The sequence below is a fragment of the Tamandua tetradactyla genome, chromosome 19, assembly GCF_023851605.1.
Source record: "Tamandua tetradactyla isolate mTamTet1 chromosome 19, mTamTet1.pri, whole genome shotgun sequence".
Lineage (NCBI taxonomy): Eukaryota > Metazoa > Chordata > Mammalia > Pilosa > Myrmecophagidae > Tamandua > Tamandua tetradactyla.
Genome location: NC_135345.1, coordinates 70,094,739 through 70,111,544, shown reverse-complemented (window position 1 = coordinate 70,111,544; position 16,806 = coordinate 70,094,739). Strand labels below are relative to the sequence as shown.

The 16,806-nt window shown below is 37.5% G+C and overlaps 1 protein-coding gene across 1 annotated transcript in view; it reads left to right on the top strand.

Moving 5' to 3' along the window:
• Positions 1-16,806, top strand: part of LOC143663677 (transmembrane protease serine 11E-like) — a 64,315-nt gene that overhangs the window by 29,045 nt on the left and 18,464 nt on the right. The window contains exons 6-9 of the mRNA XM_077137154.1: positions 9,262-9,300; positions 10,735-10,912; positions 11,830-12,089; positions 13,270-13,412. Coding sequence (XP_076993269.1) covers positions 9,262-9,300; positions 10,735-10,912; positions 11,830-12,089; positions 13,270-13,412 — 620 coding nt within the window. The remainder of the gene's footprint in view (positions 1-9,261; positions 9,301-10,734; positions 10,913-11,829; positions 12,090-13,269; positions 13,413-16,806) is intronic.

Sequence of the window (16,806 nt, the reverse complement as noted above, 5' to 3'; positions counted from 1 at the left end):
CATGTTATTACATGGTTCATAAGTTTATCTTGTCTTAAAGCTGCATAATATTCCATCGTATGTATATACCACAGTTTGTTTAGCCACTCTTCTGTTGATGGAGATTTTGGCTGTTTCCATCTCTTTGCAATTGTAAATAATGCTGCTATAAACATTGGTGTGCAAATGTCCGTTTGTGTCTTTGCCCTTAAGTCCTTTGAGTAGATACCTAGCAATGGTATTGCTGGGTCGTATGGCAATTCTATATTCAGCTTTTTGAGGAACCGCCAAACTGCCTTCCACAGTGGTTGCACCCTTTGACATTCCCACCAACAGTGGATAAGTGTGCCTCTTTCTCCGCATCCTCTCCAGCACTTGTCATTTTCTGTTTTGTTGATAATGGCCATTCTGGTGGGTGTGAGATGATATCTCATTGTGGTTTTGATTTGCATTTCTCTAATGGCCAGGGACATTGAGCATCTCTTCATGTGCCTCTTGGCCATCCGTATTTCTTCTTCTGGTAGGTGTCTGTTCAAGTCTTTTTCCCATTTTGTAATTGGGTTGGCTGTCTTTTTGTTGTTGAGTTGAATAATCTCTTTATAAATTCTGGATACTAGACCTTTATCTGATATGTCGTTTCCAAATATTGTCTCCCATTGTGTAGGCTGTCTTTCTACTTTCTTGATGAAGTTCTCTGATGCACAAAAGTGTTTAATTTTGAGGAGCTCCCATTTATTTATTTCCTTCTTCAGTGTTCTTGCTTTAGGTTTAAGGTCCATAAAACCACCTCCAGTTGTAAGATCCATAAGATATCTCCCAACATTTTCCTCTAACTGTTTTATGGTCTTAGACCTAATGTTTAGATCTTTGATCCATTTTGAGTTAACTTTTGTATAGGGTGTGAGAGATGGGTCTTCTTTCATTCTTTTGCATATGGATATCCAGTTCTCTAGGCACCATTTATTGAAGAGACTGTTCTGTCCCAGGTGAGTTGGCTTGACTGCCTTATCAAAGATCAAATGTCCATAGATGAGAGGGTCTATATCTGAGCACTCTATTCGATTCCATTGGTCGATATATCTATCTTTATACCAATACCATGCTGTTTTGACCACTGTGGCTTCATAATATGCCTTAAAGTCAGGCAGCGCGAGACCTCCAGCTTCGTTTTTTTTCCTCAAGATGTTTTTAGCAATTCGGGGTACCCTGCCCTTCCAGATATATTTGCTTATTGGTTTTTCTATTTCTGAAAAATAAGTTGTTGGGATTTTGATTGGTATTGCATTGAATCTGTAAATCAATTTAGGTAGGATTGACATCTTAACTATATTTAGTCTTCCAATCCATGAACACGGTATGCCCTTCCATCTATTTAGGTCTTCTGTGATTTCTTTTAACAGTTTTTTGTAGTTTTCTTTATATAGGTTTTTTGTCTCTTTGGTTAAATTTATTCCTAGGTATTTTATTCTTTTAGTTGCGATTGTAAATGGGATTCGTTTCTTGATTTCCACCTCAGCTTGTTCATTACTAGTGTATAGAAAAGCTACAGATTTTTGAATGTTGATCTTGTAGCCTGCTACTTTGCTGTACTCATTTATTAGCTCTAGTAATTTTGTTGTGGATTTTTCTGGGTTTTCTACATATAGTATCATATCGTCTGCAAACAGTGATAGTTTTACTTCTTCCTTTCCAATTTTGATGCCTTGTATTTCTTTTTCTTGCCTAATTGCTCTGGCTAGAACTTCCAACACAATGTTGAATAATAGTGATGATAGTGGACATCCTTGTCTTGTTCCTGATCTTAGGGGGAAAGTTTTCAATTTTTCCCCATTGAGGATGATATTAGCTGTGGGTTTTTCATATATTCCCTCTATCATTTTAAGGAAGTTCCCTTGTATTCCTATCTTTTGAAGTGTTTTCAGCAGGAAAGGATGTTGAATCTTGTCAAATGCCTTCTCTGCATCAATTGAGATGATCATGTGATTTTTCTGCTTTGATTTGTTGATATGGTGTATTACATTAATTGATTTTCTTATGTTGAACCATCCTTGCATACCTGGGATGAATCCTACTTGGTCATGATGTATAATTCTTTTAATGTGTTGTTGGATACGATTTGCTAGAATTTTATTGAGGATTTTTGCATCTGTATTCATTAGAGAGATTGGTCTGTAGTTTTCTTTTTTTGTAATATCTTTGCTTGGTTTTGGTATGAGGGTGATGTTGGCTTCATAGAATGAATTAGGTAGTTTTCCCTCCACTTCGATTATGTTGAAGAGTTTGAGGAGAGTAGGTACTAATTCTTTCTGGAATGTTTGATAGAATTCACATGTGAAGCCGTCTGGTCCTGGACTTTTCTTTTTAGGGAGCTTTTGAATAACTAATTTAATCTCTTTACTTGTGATTGGTTTGTTGAGGTCGTCTATTTCTTCTTGAGTCAAAGTTGGTTGTTCATGTCTTTCCAGGAACCTGTTCATTTCTTCTAAATTGTTGTATTTATTAGCGTAAAGTTGTTCATAGTATCCTGTTATTACCTCCTTTATTTCTGTGAGGTCAGTAGTTATGTCTCCTCTTTCATTTCTAATCTTATTTATTTGCATCCTCTCTCTTCTTCTTTTTGTCAATCTTGCTAAGGGCCCATCAATCTTGTTGATTTTCTCATAGAACCAACTTCTGGTCTTATTGATTTTCTCTATTGTTTTCATGTTTTCAATTTCATTTATTTGTGCTCTAATCTTTGTTATTTCTTTCCTTTTGCTTGCTTTGGGATTAGTTTGCTGTTCTTTCTCCAGTTCTTCCAAGTGGACAGTTAATTCCTGCATTTTTGCCTTTTCTTCTTTTCTGATAAAGGCATTTAGGGCAATAAATTTCCCTCTTAGCACTGCCTTTGCTGCGTCCCATAAATTTTGATATGTTGTGTCTTCATTTTCATTTGCCTCTAGGTATTTACTAATTTCTCTTGCAATTTCTTCTTTGACCCACTTGTTGTTTAAGAGTGTGTTGTTGAGCCTCCATGTATTTATGAATTTTCTGGCCCTCTGCCTATTATTGATTTCCAACTTCATTCCTTTATGATCCCAGAAAGTGTTGTGTATGATTTCAATATTTTTAAATTTGTTAAGACTTGCTTTGTGACCCAGCATATGGTCTATCTTTGAGAATGATCCATGAGCACTTGAAAAAAAGGTGTATCCTGCTGTCGTGGGATGTAATGTCCTATAAATGTCTGTTAAGTCAAGTTCATTTATAGTAATATTCAGGTTCTCTATTTCTTTATTGATCCTCTGTGTAGATGTTCTGTCCATTGATGAGAGTGGTGAATTGAAGTCTCCAACTATTATGGTATATGTGTCTATTTCCCTCTTCAGTGTTTGCAGTGTATTTCTCACGTATTTTGGGGCATTCTGGTTCGGTGCGTAAATATTTATGATTGTTATGTCTTCTTGCTTAATTGTTCCTTTTAATAGTATATAGTGTCCTTCTTTGTCTCTTTTAACTGTTTTACATTTGAAGTCTAATTTGTTGGATATTAGTATAGCCACTCCTGCTCTTTTCTGGTTGTTGTTTGCATGAAATATCTTTTCCCAACCTTTCACTTTCAACCTATATTTATCTTTGGGTCTGAGATGTGTTTCCTGTAGACAGCATATAGAAGGATCCTGTTTTTTAATCCATTCTGCCAGTCTATGTCTTTTAATTGGGGAATTCAGTCCATTGACATTTAGAGTTATTACTGTTTGGATAAATTTTCCTCTACCATTTTGCCTTTTGTATTATATATATCATATTTGACTTTCCTTCTTTCTACACTTTTCTCCATGTCTCTCTCTTCTGTCTTTTTTGTATCTGACTCTAGTGCTTCCTTTATTATTTCTTGCAGAGCTGGTCTCTTGGTCACAAATTCTCTTAGTGACTTTTTGTCTGAGAATGTTTTAATTTCTCCCTCATTTTTGAAGGACAATTTTGCTGGATATAGGAGTCTTGGCTGGCAGTTTTTCTCTTTTAGTAACTTAAATATATCATCCCACTGTCTTCTAGCTTCCATGGTTTCTGCTGAGAAATCTACACATAGTCTTATTGGGTTTCCCTTGTATGTGACGGATTGTTTTTCTCTCGCTGCCTTCAAGATCCTCTCTTTCTCTTTGACCTCTGACATTCTAACTAGTAAGTGTCTTGGGGAACGCCTATTTGTGTCTAATCTCTTTGGGGTGCACTGCACTTCTTGGATCTGTAATTTTAGGTCTTTCATAAGAGTTGGGAAATTTTCAGTGATAATTTCTTCCATTAGTTTTTCTCCTCCTTTTCCCTTCTCTTCTCCTTCTGGGATACCCACTACACGTATATTTGTACGGTTCACATTGTCCTTGAGTTCCCTGATACCTTGTTCAAATTTTTCCATTCTTTTCCGGATAGTTTCTGTTTCTTTTTGGAATTCAGATGTTTCATCCTCCAAATCACTAATTCTATCTTCTGTTTCTTTAAATCTGTCATTGTAGGTATCCATTGTTTTTTCCATCTTTTCTACTTTATCTTTCACTTCCATAAGTTCTGTGATTTGTTTTTTCAGTTTTTCTATTTCTTCTTTATGTTCAGCCCATGTCTTCTTCATGTCCTCCCTCAATTTATCGATTTCGTTTTTGAAGAGGTTTTCCATTTCTGTTCGTATATTCAGCATTAGTTGTTTCAGCTCCTGTATCTCATTTGAACTATTGGTTTCTTCGTTTGACTGGGCCATATGCTCAATTTTCTGAGCGTGATCCGTTATCTTCTGCTGGCGTCTGGGCATTTAGTCAGATTTCCCCGGGTGTTCGACCCCACAGGTTGAAAGATTTTTCTGTGCAATCTCTGGGTTCTGTTCTTCCTATCCTGCCCAGTAGGTGGCGCTCGTGGCACACGCCTGTCTGTGGGTTCCACCAGCGAAAGTTGCTGTGGGTCCCTCAACTCTGGAAAACTCTCACCGTAGGGGAGGTTCAGCAACCGAAGCGTCTTGGAAGAATGCCAGCCGGCCCGGGGTTCCAAACGCGGGGAGGGTCGCCGGCCGTCGCAGCACAGGAGAGCGTCCGGCCAAATTAGCCAGTCGGCCCGGGGCACCAAGCGTGGCGGGAGGGCGCCAGCTGTCGCAGCCCGGGAGAGTACACTGTTCCCAGCCGACGGGGGAGTCACGTGTTTGGAAGGGATCCCCCGGTCACTGTTCTCCGCAGTCTGGGGATTTCCGACCCAACTATCTCAGTTGTTCCGGGGGGCCTCGTGTGGTGGGGGCACCAGCCGCCGCGGCCTAAGGGGACCGCCTGTCCAATTCTTCCAGCTGGCCCAGGAAGGTGGAAGGGAGGGACTCCGGTCGCTTGCCGTCCCACCCAGGAAAGCCCGTGCCCCTTGGTGATCTCACCGGAGCTGGTTCTCCCAGATAGTCAGCCGTTCCAGGATGGGGTACGCTGTCCCTTTGATCTCCCTCGTGGCTCCGGGAGCTGCTCTGTATTATCTCCACTCCCCCAGTAGCTGTTCTGGAGGAGGAAAGGTGAGGGCGGCAAGGCTGTCGAGGCTGGTGGCGGAGGAGCACGGTGAAGGTGGGGGAAGAGGGCACCATGGTGGTTGGAGAGCAGCCGGAGCAGGAGGGGGAGGAGAGGGGAGAAGGAGGGCGGGTGGCTCGGCTGCTGCGGGGCGTGGGTGCCGCGCGGCGGGCCGGCGGAGAAAGAGAGGGGAGAAGGAGGGTGGGCGGCTCGGCTGCTGCGCGGCGGGCCGGCGGAGAAAGAGAGGGGAGAAGGAGGTCAGGCGGCTCGGCTGCTGCGGGGCGTGGGTGCCGCGCGGCGGGCCGGCGGAGAAAGAGAGGGGAGAAGGAGGTCGGGCGGCTCGGCTGCTGCGGGGCGTGGGTGCCGCGCGGCGGGCCGGCGGAGAAAGAGAGGGGAGAAGGAGGGTGGGCGGCTCCTCAATAATTTTTATATTCAATGCACTATATCCAAAATATTATCCTTTCAAGAGGTAGTCAGTGTAAAACTTTTTCATGAAATATTTTACATTCATTTTATGCACTACCTCTTTGAAATTTGGGGTGTGTGCTTTATACTTATAGGACATTTCAATACAGATTAGCCACATTTCAAGAACTTACAAGCCACATATGGCTAGTGGGCGTAGTATTGGATATGTCAGCACTAGAAACTAGAGAATGTGGGATAGGTAGGAAAAAATGAATGTAAACTGCTAATATAAAAGTTCATGGATTTAACAAGAGTCCATCCCTTGATGGTCAGCCATCCTTCTTGCCTACGAAGGGAGGCTTAGGTAGTCAGGTAGGTTACATAATTTGTAGGGTCCAGTGCAAAATGAAAATGTTAGGCCCTAGTTCAAAAAGCAAGAAAAAGTGTTGTTAAGGGTACTAAAATATGACTTTTCTTTCTTCCCTGATTTCTCTTTTGATTTGTCACAGTATTTTTACTTCATGATACTCTAAGGGAAGAAAATTTAAACTTTAAAATTATTGGCATAAATTTTACTGTTTATCTTTATATTGTGAATGTCAACTTGAAATGCAAATGTAAGAACACAACTTATATGCAATATCATGGAGATTACACAATTTGTACTTTGTAGCTTGTACATGCATGCAATTCCTTCTCACCATAGCAATGGAAATATTGCACAAGACTAACTCCACACTTTTTGTTTCATTTCTTGGCACTTGTGCATTCTACCAACCCTCTCAACCATCAGCTTCTGATGAGCAAGGAAGGATAAAGGGAAAAAGAAATCTGGGTTGCCCTGTCTTTCTTTTTCCTGCTATGTGCTTATTTGCAGCATGCACTATTAGCTAACAATATGAAGGAGCAAGAAAAGCTATGATGGATTACTTGGTCATTCCTGTGTCTTGGATTGACATTACCATCTTTCTGCATTTGAAGCATGTTCAAGTCAAACAGAAAACATGTCCTCCTGGGACTGTCAGTGACTCCCTGCTTACTTAGTTAAAGATATGACACACTTAACTTGTTCTTGCTTTGAGTCCATCCCTTGACTCATGGTTGCATTGTGAATGCTGTCTGCTAACAGGGAAGCAGGAATGGTGGACCCATACATTGTACATATCTCCTCGGCTCGTGCTTATGCTCCATTGTCCCATTTGCCTTCACTTTAAAAACACAACTTCAAAGATTGAGTTATTTAAAATTTCAGGAAAGCAACAATAGAGCATTAAACAAAGTGTTCTAGTTTGCTAGTGGCCAGAATGTGATATACCAGAAACAGAACAGTTTTTAAAAAGGGGAATTTATTAAGTTCCTAGTTTATAGTTCTAAGGGCATGAAAGTGTCCAAATTAAGGCACTGAGAAGAGGTTACCTTCCTCAAGAAAGGCCAATGAAGTTCAAAGTTTCTTTCTCAGCTGGAAGGACACAGAGTAAAGTCTGCTAGCTATTTCTCCGGGCTTCTTATTTCATGAAGCTCCCCTTGGGGCATTTTCCTTCTTCATCTCCCAAGGTGTCTGGCTGCATGGGCTCTCATGGCTGTAAAGCTTTTACTAAAGTGGTTTCCTCTTAAAGGGCTCCAGTAAGCAACCCCACCTTGAATGGGTAGAGACACATCTCCATGGAGCCCATCTAATTAAAAGCTACCCCCTACAATTGGGTGGGTCACATCTCTATGGGAACAATAAAAAAGATCCCACCCAGAAATATTGAATGAGGTTAAAGAACTTGGCTTTTCTAAGGATCCACAATAGTTTTAAACCGGTACGCCAAGTATAGTGCTATTCTGAGCACAGAGACCAATGCTTCTCAATAGGTTGCAAGTCCACAAAAACAGGTTTATTAGTCATATCTTTTAGTTTACCAGGCTGCAGAAAGCAATATACCATGAAATGAGTTGGCTTTTAACAATGGGAACTTACCAAGCTCACAGTTTTAAGACCATGAAAATGTCTAAATGAAGACTTCATCAGGATGATGCTTTCTTCCTGAAGACTGGCTGCAAATGATCCTGGACTCCTCTGTCACATGACGAGGCATATGGTGGTGCTACTGATCTCTCCCTTCTCTTCAGGTTTCATTGCTTTAAGCTTCCAGCTTCCATGGCTTTTTCTCTCTGTCTGAATTTCACTCTCTTATAAAGGACTTCAGAAATAGGATTAAGACCCATTCTGATCCATTTGGGCCATACCTCAACTGAAACAGCCTTCTCAAAAGATCCTTACAATGTATGGTCTACACTCACAGGAATGGATTAACTTTAATAGCATGCTTTTCTAGGGTACATACAATTTCAAACCACCACAAAGCATTACTATGCAAAGCCATAAATTTCCCTAGGAAGAACTTGAAATAAGGAAGAAAATGTTGTTATTTGAAATGGGAAGTTCGGTGATGGACCTTTTAATATTTATTGATAATAAATGATCACTCACCCTTATTTTTGCTGTTACTCCCCATACTCAAATAGCCAAAATGGGAGAAAGGACAGAAATCAGAAAGAAGCCTTGAAAATGAAAAAAATTTACTTTCTGGAATACAATTTCTATGAAATCAGTACTATTAAATACTAAAAGAAAAATTAACAGGTTATAAGTTTTACATTTAAAACTTCATATACCATATTCAAAGAAAATAGCTTTGATTGCTAGAATTCTGAGTCAGGAGTTGGAACTCTGTGGAGTGTTTTATATATCTATTTGTTGACTTAAGGTTTGAATAGGGTTAGTACCTGACTGCTGAGAAGTTAACAAACTAGGGAGACATCGGTTGAAGTCAAATGACAATTTGAGAGTAAACTGTCTTTCTAAAACTTCAGCAGAAAGAAGACTTAGAAAGAGATAATAATATCTTTTAAATGGGAAATAGGATTGATTTATAGAGCTGCCACTCAAATATTCTACAAATGGGAGTATGCCTATGAACTAAGTGAAATAACCTGAAATAATGGTCAATGAAAATATGATTACATTTGGGCAATCAATGTTACAACTTAAACTACTATTTCCTAAATAACAGCCGTGGACACTTTTATCTTACTCCCTGGTATAAAATTCAGATTCCTGGGCCTCAGCACAGACCTACTGAATTTATTGTAAAGATGCTCTCTGTGGGCTTCTTATTTTCACTGAAGTTTGAGATATGCTGTTCAGGTCTCTTTTGTCCCCAAAGAATGAATATACTTTGTCTATGATAAACTAACTTTCTTTATAACCTAGAGCTACTATCTTATAATGGAATTAAGGCTTTTAGTATTTGATGTATTCAGATACTTACTGGAATTTTGATGTGTTGAGCCTGTTCTAGTCACCATTTCTGTATTTCAGAAATCAACAACACAGAAACAGACAACTATCTGAACAATTGTAAGTTCAAGTATTTATTAAAATTGTATTACCCATATGTAAAAAAATTAACACTCTAGATGGTGTAGGCTTCATTTTTGTTGGTATTATGGGGACATAATAAAGTTTGCTTTGAGCACACACCTCATGTTGCTTTATCTTAGTTTTGAGGAGCACTCTATTCCTAGTGTGAGACAAAATTGGGAGACTTTTGGAGTGGATGTATCTGCCTATGGAAGATTTGTGGTATAAGTGAGCTGTGGAACTATCAAAGAAGAGGCAAAAAAAGTTCACTTTTCAATGTTCTGATTGAAGATATCCAAAATATACTCTCATAAAAATTTTCTAAAGATTATATAAACATAATATAGGTGTTGGTATTGTTCAACTAGAAGCTTATTAATAAGCCCTAAATAAAAACCCTAAATAAAATCTTGATGGATTAATCCCATGTTACTGAAATATCAGGCAATTATGGGGTTGAGGTATACATTGATGAAATTATTGAAGGCCCAAATAATATTTATACCCACATTTTAGAAGTTTTGACTCTAGTTCTAGTACTTCCCTTCCCCTATAGCAGCGTCCTTCCATGCTTTAGGGAATACATTTAATAATTGTGCAATTAGCACATAAATACATTTATCTTAAAGGATGCAAGAATTGTGCTACTCACCAGCTCAGAATTTGGTTAATTTATAACTTAACTAAACACAAAACCAAAAGATAATCTTATTACTTAAATGACTTATATTCTTGTAGATGATATATAATTTATACCAATTATGTAGTAGTACCGTGCTAGATAATAGGGATACAAAGATGAACAAGCTATAATTCCTTCCAACAGTAATTCATACTCTAATGGGGAAGACTGATTTATGAACACATAATTCTAAAACAGTGGTTTTCAACCAAGGGCAATTGGACTTGGACTCCCAGGGTATATTTTTGATTGTCCTGATTGGGAGGTAGGGGAGGAATACTATTGGCACCTAATTTGTAGAGACCAGGATGCTGCTCAACATCTTATGATTTACAGGAGAGTCTCCCGTACTAGACTGTCTGACCTCAAATATCAATCTTGCTATGAATGAGGAACCCAGCTGTAAACAATGTGAAAAGATAAGCACACACACACAGACTCACATATGCATATACATACATATGTATACATATATGTGTATATATTTGTTATTAGTAATAGTGGGAAACGTTAAGAAGGATATTACCAATTGAGTTTGGGATCAGGAGAATGGTTGGAAAAGGCATCTAGAGGAGGTGACAACTGATTTAAATCTTAGTTAACAAAATGAAGCATTACAGTTTAAGGAAAGGTTAGACCAAGAGAAGTTATTTCATACTATTGGAGCAAAAAGTACAAGAAGTATGGCACATGGTAACACCATTTTGTTGTTTAAAAACAAGGGCTAACCAACCATCTCTTTTTGGTAGGCTGTGGAACACGAAAGAGTAAATCTACAGGCCAGAGTCTCAGGATCATTGGTGGGACAGAGGTTGAAGAGGGTGAATGGCCATGGCAAATTAGCTTGCAATGGGATGGGATTCATCGCTGTGGAGCAACTTTAATTAATAGCACCTGGCTTGTGAGTGCTGCTCACTGCTTTAGAATGTAAGTCCTGAAGTTTGCAGTGGAATGGGGGTAAGCAATGTGAATTGAAGGCTTGGATGGAGGGAACTGTTTCATGACATTAAATTTAGAGAGGTAAATTTAGCATTAATTAAAGAAAATGTGTATATCATAAAGAGCAGGAAATTCATAAACTTAAAGGTTTTATAGTCCAGAAATGGAAACGGCATCAAAGTATATGTAGACAAATTTTCAAATGATGAATACATAATAGGTTGTCAGGAAAAGTAGGAACTTTAATCATCTTTGGACTTTGAATTTGAGGTCAAGGAGAAGAGCCATTTCTCTCTGCTGCAAACCTATCAGAGATGGAGCTAAGTGGATTATAGATTTGGCCCCAATGAGGCAATTCCATATGGCAAGAAAGATAATTCAGTATGAAGAAATTTGTAAGTAGGAAATTGTGCAACTGAATAAGTTGACTTGTCGTATTCCAAGGAATAAAGGCCCTTTCAAACCAGTGTCTACATATGTGTAGTATAGTATAGTAATGTGTTGGTAAATTATTGTATGGCTTTGGTTTTCAGAGAAATGTGTTTGTTTGTGGTAAGGCAGATGGGATGCATGGAATATATTTATTTCTCTCATTCTGCATAGAATATGCTTTTTAGATATCCCCACAGGGTCACTGATGTCCACAAATGTCTAAGATCTAAGTTCTGGTGAAATGGTTTGTAAGTTGGTACTATTTCCTAGGAAAAAGTACTACTGTGGCACTTTCACTTGTGATTTGACCTCTGAACTGGATTCTCAGATTGTAAAGTTTGTTTCTATACATAGAAACTATGCTTTTAAAAAGAAAAACTTATCCCGACACCTGCAGACTAAACAGTTTAATATAAAACCATTTAATTGGTAGCATGGTGAAGTGAAATTTATTCTTCCTCTTTTATCTCCAGGTATAAGGACCCAGCCAGATGGACTGCTTCCTTTGGAGTAACAATAAAGCCCCCAAAAATGAAACTTGGCCTCAGGAGGATAATTATCCATGAAAAATACAATTATGTATCTCATGACTATGATATTTCAGTTGCAGAGCTTTCTAGACCTGTTCCTTATGAAAATGCAGTACATAGAATTTGTCTCCCTGATGCTACCCATGAGTTCCACCCAGGTGATCAGATGTTTGTGACAGGATTTGGAGCACTGCAAAATGATGGTAAGCATCTGAAAAAAAGCTCATAACAGTAATTATAAAATGCTATTTGCTTTAGTTTGCTAAAAAAGCTGCCAGAATGAAGCACGTTGGAGATGGATTTAAAAAAATTAGGGGATTTATTTAGTTAAATATTTATAGTTCTTCAGAGGAAAGGCCATTCGTTTTCATCTGAAGTTGTTTATTACATGGGAAGACACAGGGTGATAACTGCTGGCCTTCTCCCCTGGCTTCTGGGTTCCAGCGGCCTTCCCCAGGGTGATTCCTTTCTGCATCTCCAAAATGTCTAGGCTGAGCTGCGAGTGCTGAGATGAGGTATGCTGAGCTGCCTGGGCCATGCTGGGTTGAGCACTCTTCTGACCTCTCTCTCTTTTAAGCCTCCAGCTAATTAAGTTAAACATCACTCATCGTAGAAGGCACGCTCCTTACTGTGGATGTAATCAGCCATAGTTGAACTTCACATGCTAAGGATTCAAGTCCAGACACTATCACCTGGCCAAGTTGACACCTGAGCCTAACTCTCACAGTATTCTAAGGAATTTAAAGAGGGGAATGTTGGTATGCCAAAATATGTTGTATTGGGGATCATATGGATGTGGTTCAGTCAAGCCCCATTAGTGATCCAAGTCATTTACAGAACACATGAAATTCTACCAGCTTTAGGTTACTATTTCTTTTCTTTTTTTTTTTAAAGCAGTTTTATTCACACATTATGGTTATTCACACAAACCATCCAACATGTACAAACAATAAGCCTTAGGTTACTATTAAATGCAATTACTACTACTTTGTAATGGTGTTTGATAAGGCAATAGAAAGAGTAAATAATCTCCTAGCTACTGAATTTTAGTGAGGAATTAACGTCGATTAAAGAGCATTAATATGCCCACCCAATTGTGAATCACAATCATAAAGCCACCATTTTCTCCTACAACTTCCTTCTAAGGGTAGCAGTAGAAGGTAAATTACTTGAAAAACTTGAGTCTCTTTCATAAGCACTTAACTTTTCATTTAAAATAGTTAGGAAAAAATTTGAAAGGCTATACTTTTCCAAATATTACTGTATCTCAAAAATACATATCCTGAGATTCTATATTACCATCTTAACAATGGTGTATGACTTTATCCAGGTTTATGAAATATATGTTTATTCACAAATGAAAAAACTATTTTTTCCTTTTAGGTGACAGTCAAAATCATCTTTGGCAAGTTCAGGTGGATCTCATAGACACTAAACTATGCAATGAACCTCAGGTTTACAATGATGCCGTAACTCCTCGAATGTTATGTGCTGGCTCCTTGCAAGGAAAAAGAGATGCATGCCAGGTAAGTGGTTTTGCCTATTACTACACTGTGTAATTTTGTTGTTGTTGTTAACTTTTTGTTTTAAAATAATTATAGATTTACAGGAAGTTGCAAAAATAGTACAAAGGAGTCCCATGTACCCTTTACTCAGTTTTCCCTGATGGTTGCTCCTTATATAACTATAGTACAATATAAAAACCAGGAAATTGACTTTGGTACAATGTGTATGTATAATCTATGACATTTTATATGTGTAGATTCTTGTAACTACCACCACAATCAAGATAGAGACCTTTTCCGTCACTTCTAAGATCTCCCTTTATAAAACACTTATTTCCAGCCTCCCCACCATACCTAACCCTGGAAATCACTAAACTGTTCTCAATCTCTATAATTCTGTCATCTTGTAAAACGTTTTATAAAGAATTGTGCACTATATTTTTAGAATGATATGAGATTCATCCATAGTATTTTTTAATGTATTTCTGTAGAATTCTTATAGTGGTTCTTTTAGGTATTATATTACGTTGTACATATAAAAGTTATCATAGTCTGCTGGTGTCTACATTTTACTAGTTTGAGTGAAAAGTAGACTAGAAAACTTACCTCCCCTTATGATATTAAATATTAATAAATATAAATGTAAATATTAAATAATTCCTAAACATATATTGAGAACCATTTCAGAAAATATTTGTGCTCCAAATGTCAAAAATAACTCAGAAAACTCGAGGGGCAGGAAAGTCTACTGTATTTACTATAGTTTTACTCTTTCTATTCTTTCTTTTTTCCCTGATATTCTCAGATATCTTTTATCATCAACTTTAGCCTTTTTTATGGTAATTCTGGTGACAAATTCTCTTAGATTTTCTTTGTCTACAAAACTCTTTATTTCCCTTAGCTTTCTGAAGGATAATTTTGCCAGATATAGATTCAGGGCTCTTTTCTTTCAATACTTAAAAATATGTTGTGCCATATCCTTCTGGCCTCCTAGTTTCTGAAGAGAAATCTGCTGTCATTAAAATTGTTTTTCCCATATAGGTGAGGCATCATTTCTCTCTTCCTGCATTCAATATTTTCTTTCTTTGCCTTTGATTTTCAGAAGTTTGATCATGATGTGTTGTGGCATAAGTTTCTTTGGGTTTATTCTGTTTGGGGTTTTCTCATCTTTTTGTTTCTGTACATTTATGTATTTGTCAAATTTGGGAAATTTTTAGTCATTTTTTTTCAGTCATTAGTTTTTGAATACTTTTTCAGCCCCACCTTCCTTCTTCTCTTCTACTGAGACTTCAGTGACAGGAATGTCATATCTTTCATTATAGTATCAAAGGTCCCTGAGTTTCTGTTCCTATCCTCCCTACTCCATTTTTTCTCTGTTCAGATTGAACGATTCCTATAATTCTGTGTTCAAATTCTGTCATTTCCATTATGCAGTTGTGCCCATCATTGAGTTTTATATTTTTATTATTGCACTTTTTAGTTCTAAGATTTCTATTTTTTTTTTTTTACATGGGCAGGCACTGGGAATCGAACCCGGGTCCTTGGGCATGGCAGGCAAGCATTCTTACCTACTGAGCCACCGTGGCCCACCCTCTAAGATTTCTATTTTGTTCTCTTTTTATCTATTTTGTTGTTGAGACTATTTTCTTTTTCATTTGTCTCAAGCATGGTAGTAGCTGTTTCAAACATGGTAGTAATTATGATGAACGCTTTAAAATTTGGACAAGTGGTTCCAACATGTGTTCAGCTCAGTGTTGGTGTATGTTAATTGTGTTTTCTCATTCAGGTTGAGATATTCCTGCTTCTTGGTATGACAAGTGATTTTCATGTGTATCCTGGCATTTTGAATATTATGTTATGAGGCTCTGGAGGATCTTATTTAAAGCTTCTATTTTAAGCAGACTGATTGGTAGGGAAAGAAGGGTGCCACTTCATTACTGCCAGGTAGAAGTGAAAGACTAGGCTCCCCACTCATCCTCTTTTGATACCTGGTTGGGGAGTAGACCTTGTTACTGCCGATGGAGGTGGAATTGACTTCCTACCAGGCTCCACTGATACTACCTTGGCTAGGAGGGGTAGGAGTATTTGTGTTACTGCTTTTCTCATGGCTTCCACTAACTCATGGGAGTGGCATTCTCATTCTCATTGGGTGGTAGTGAGACTCATTTGGCTAGCTCCATACATTTTGAAATCTCAAAAGCCATCAATAATTTCTTTTGCAAAAATTTTTACTAGTTTCTTGTACTGTTCCTATCTCATGAGTATATGGCTACTTTCTCTTTCTTGAGACATGATCCTTTCTTGTGTAAGATTCTGAAATATGCTGATTTTCTCCCTTCTTTTCCAACCATTCATTTCCGGCCCTTCTTTTGGTTCATATTTCTTTCCTACTCTCTGAACTTGGCTATCCTTCAAGATCTAAGTGTCATATAAAATTTTTCTCTGCTGTCTATGTAATCATTCAAATAAGTAATCTTTTCTTTGAACTCAGCTATTACATTTATGACTTCCAAATCTAAATCTAAACAATTAACCTCTTGCCCACATTTAGTTTCAGATTTCCACGTATTCAAAGACATTTTCATTTATATATTTTAAGCTGTTAGTATAAGACTAAAATTTGAATGTATGCCATGTCAAACTCAACAGTTATCATGAAATGTTAAAATTATTTTCCATTTTCAAGTTTTTAATTGGCATCACTATTCTTGGAGCTTCATTTACTCCTACCTTTAATTTACATGCAATAAATTAAGTTCTAGAATATTATGACTTTATTATGATTTTCATATTTATCTCTATTCCTCCATTCCTTCTGTTAACACAGTAATCGATTCCCTTATTACTTTATATCATTTTTGTTTTTTTATTTTTTAAAATTGTGAAATATAACATATATACAAAAAAAAAAAAAACCCAAAATTTCCAAGTACATTTTAACAAGTTGTTATAGAACAGATTTTAAAGTTTGGTGTGGGTTACAGTTCCATGATTTTTCTTTTTTTCTTCTAGCTGCTCCATGACAGTGGAGACCAAAAGAAATATCAGTGTAATGATGCAGCAATCATACTCATTTGCTAAATCTTATCTTTTCTGTTACACTCCTCCTTTTTTTTTCTTTTTTTGTGAAAAATAACATATACAAAAAAGCAATAAATTTCAAAGTGCATTGCAACAGCTAGCTATAGAACAGATTTCAGAGTTTGGCATGAGTATTTCACAATTTTAGGTTTTTACTTCCTGATGCTCTAAGGTACTGGGGACTAAATACTTTATATCTTGATCATTACAATTGCCTCCTGGTTAGACTTCTTACTTCTAATTTTAGAAGTTTCTATTATAACATGATATGTTCCTGAAAAAAGTTCTTGTTTAGCTTCTCACTAAACTGGCCACTAAAAATAACAGTGCTTAG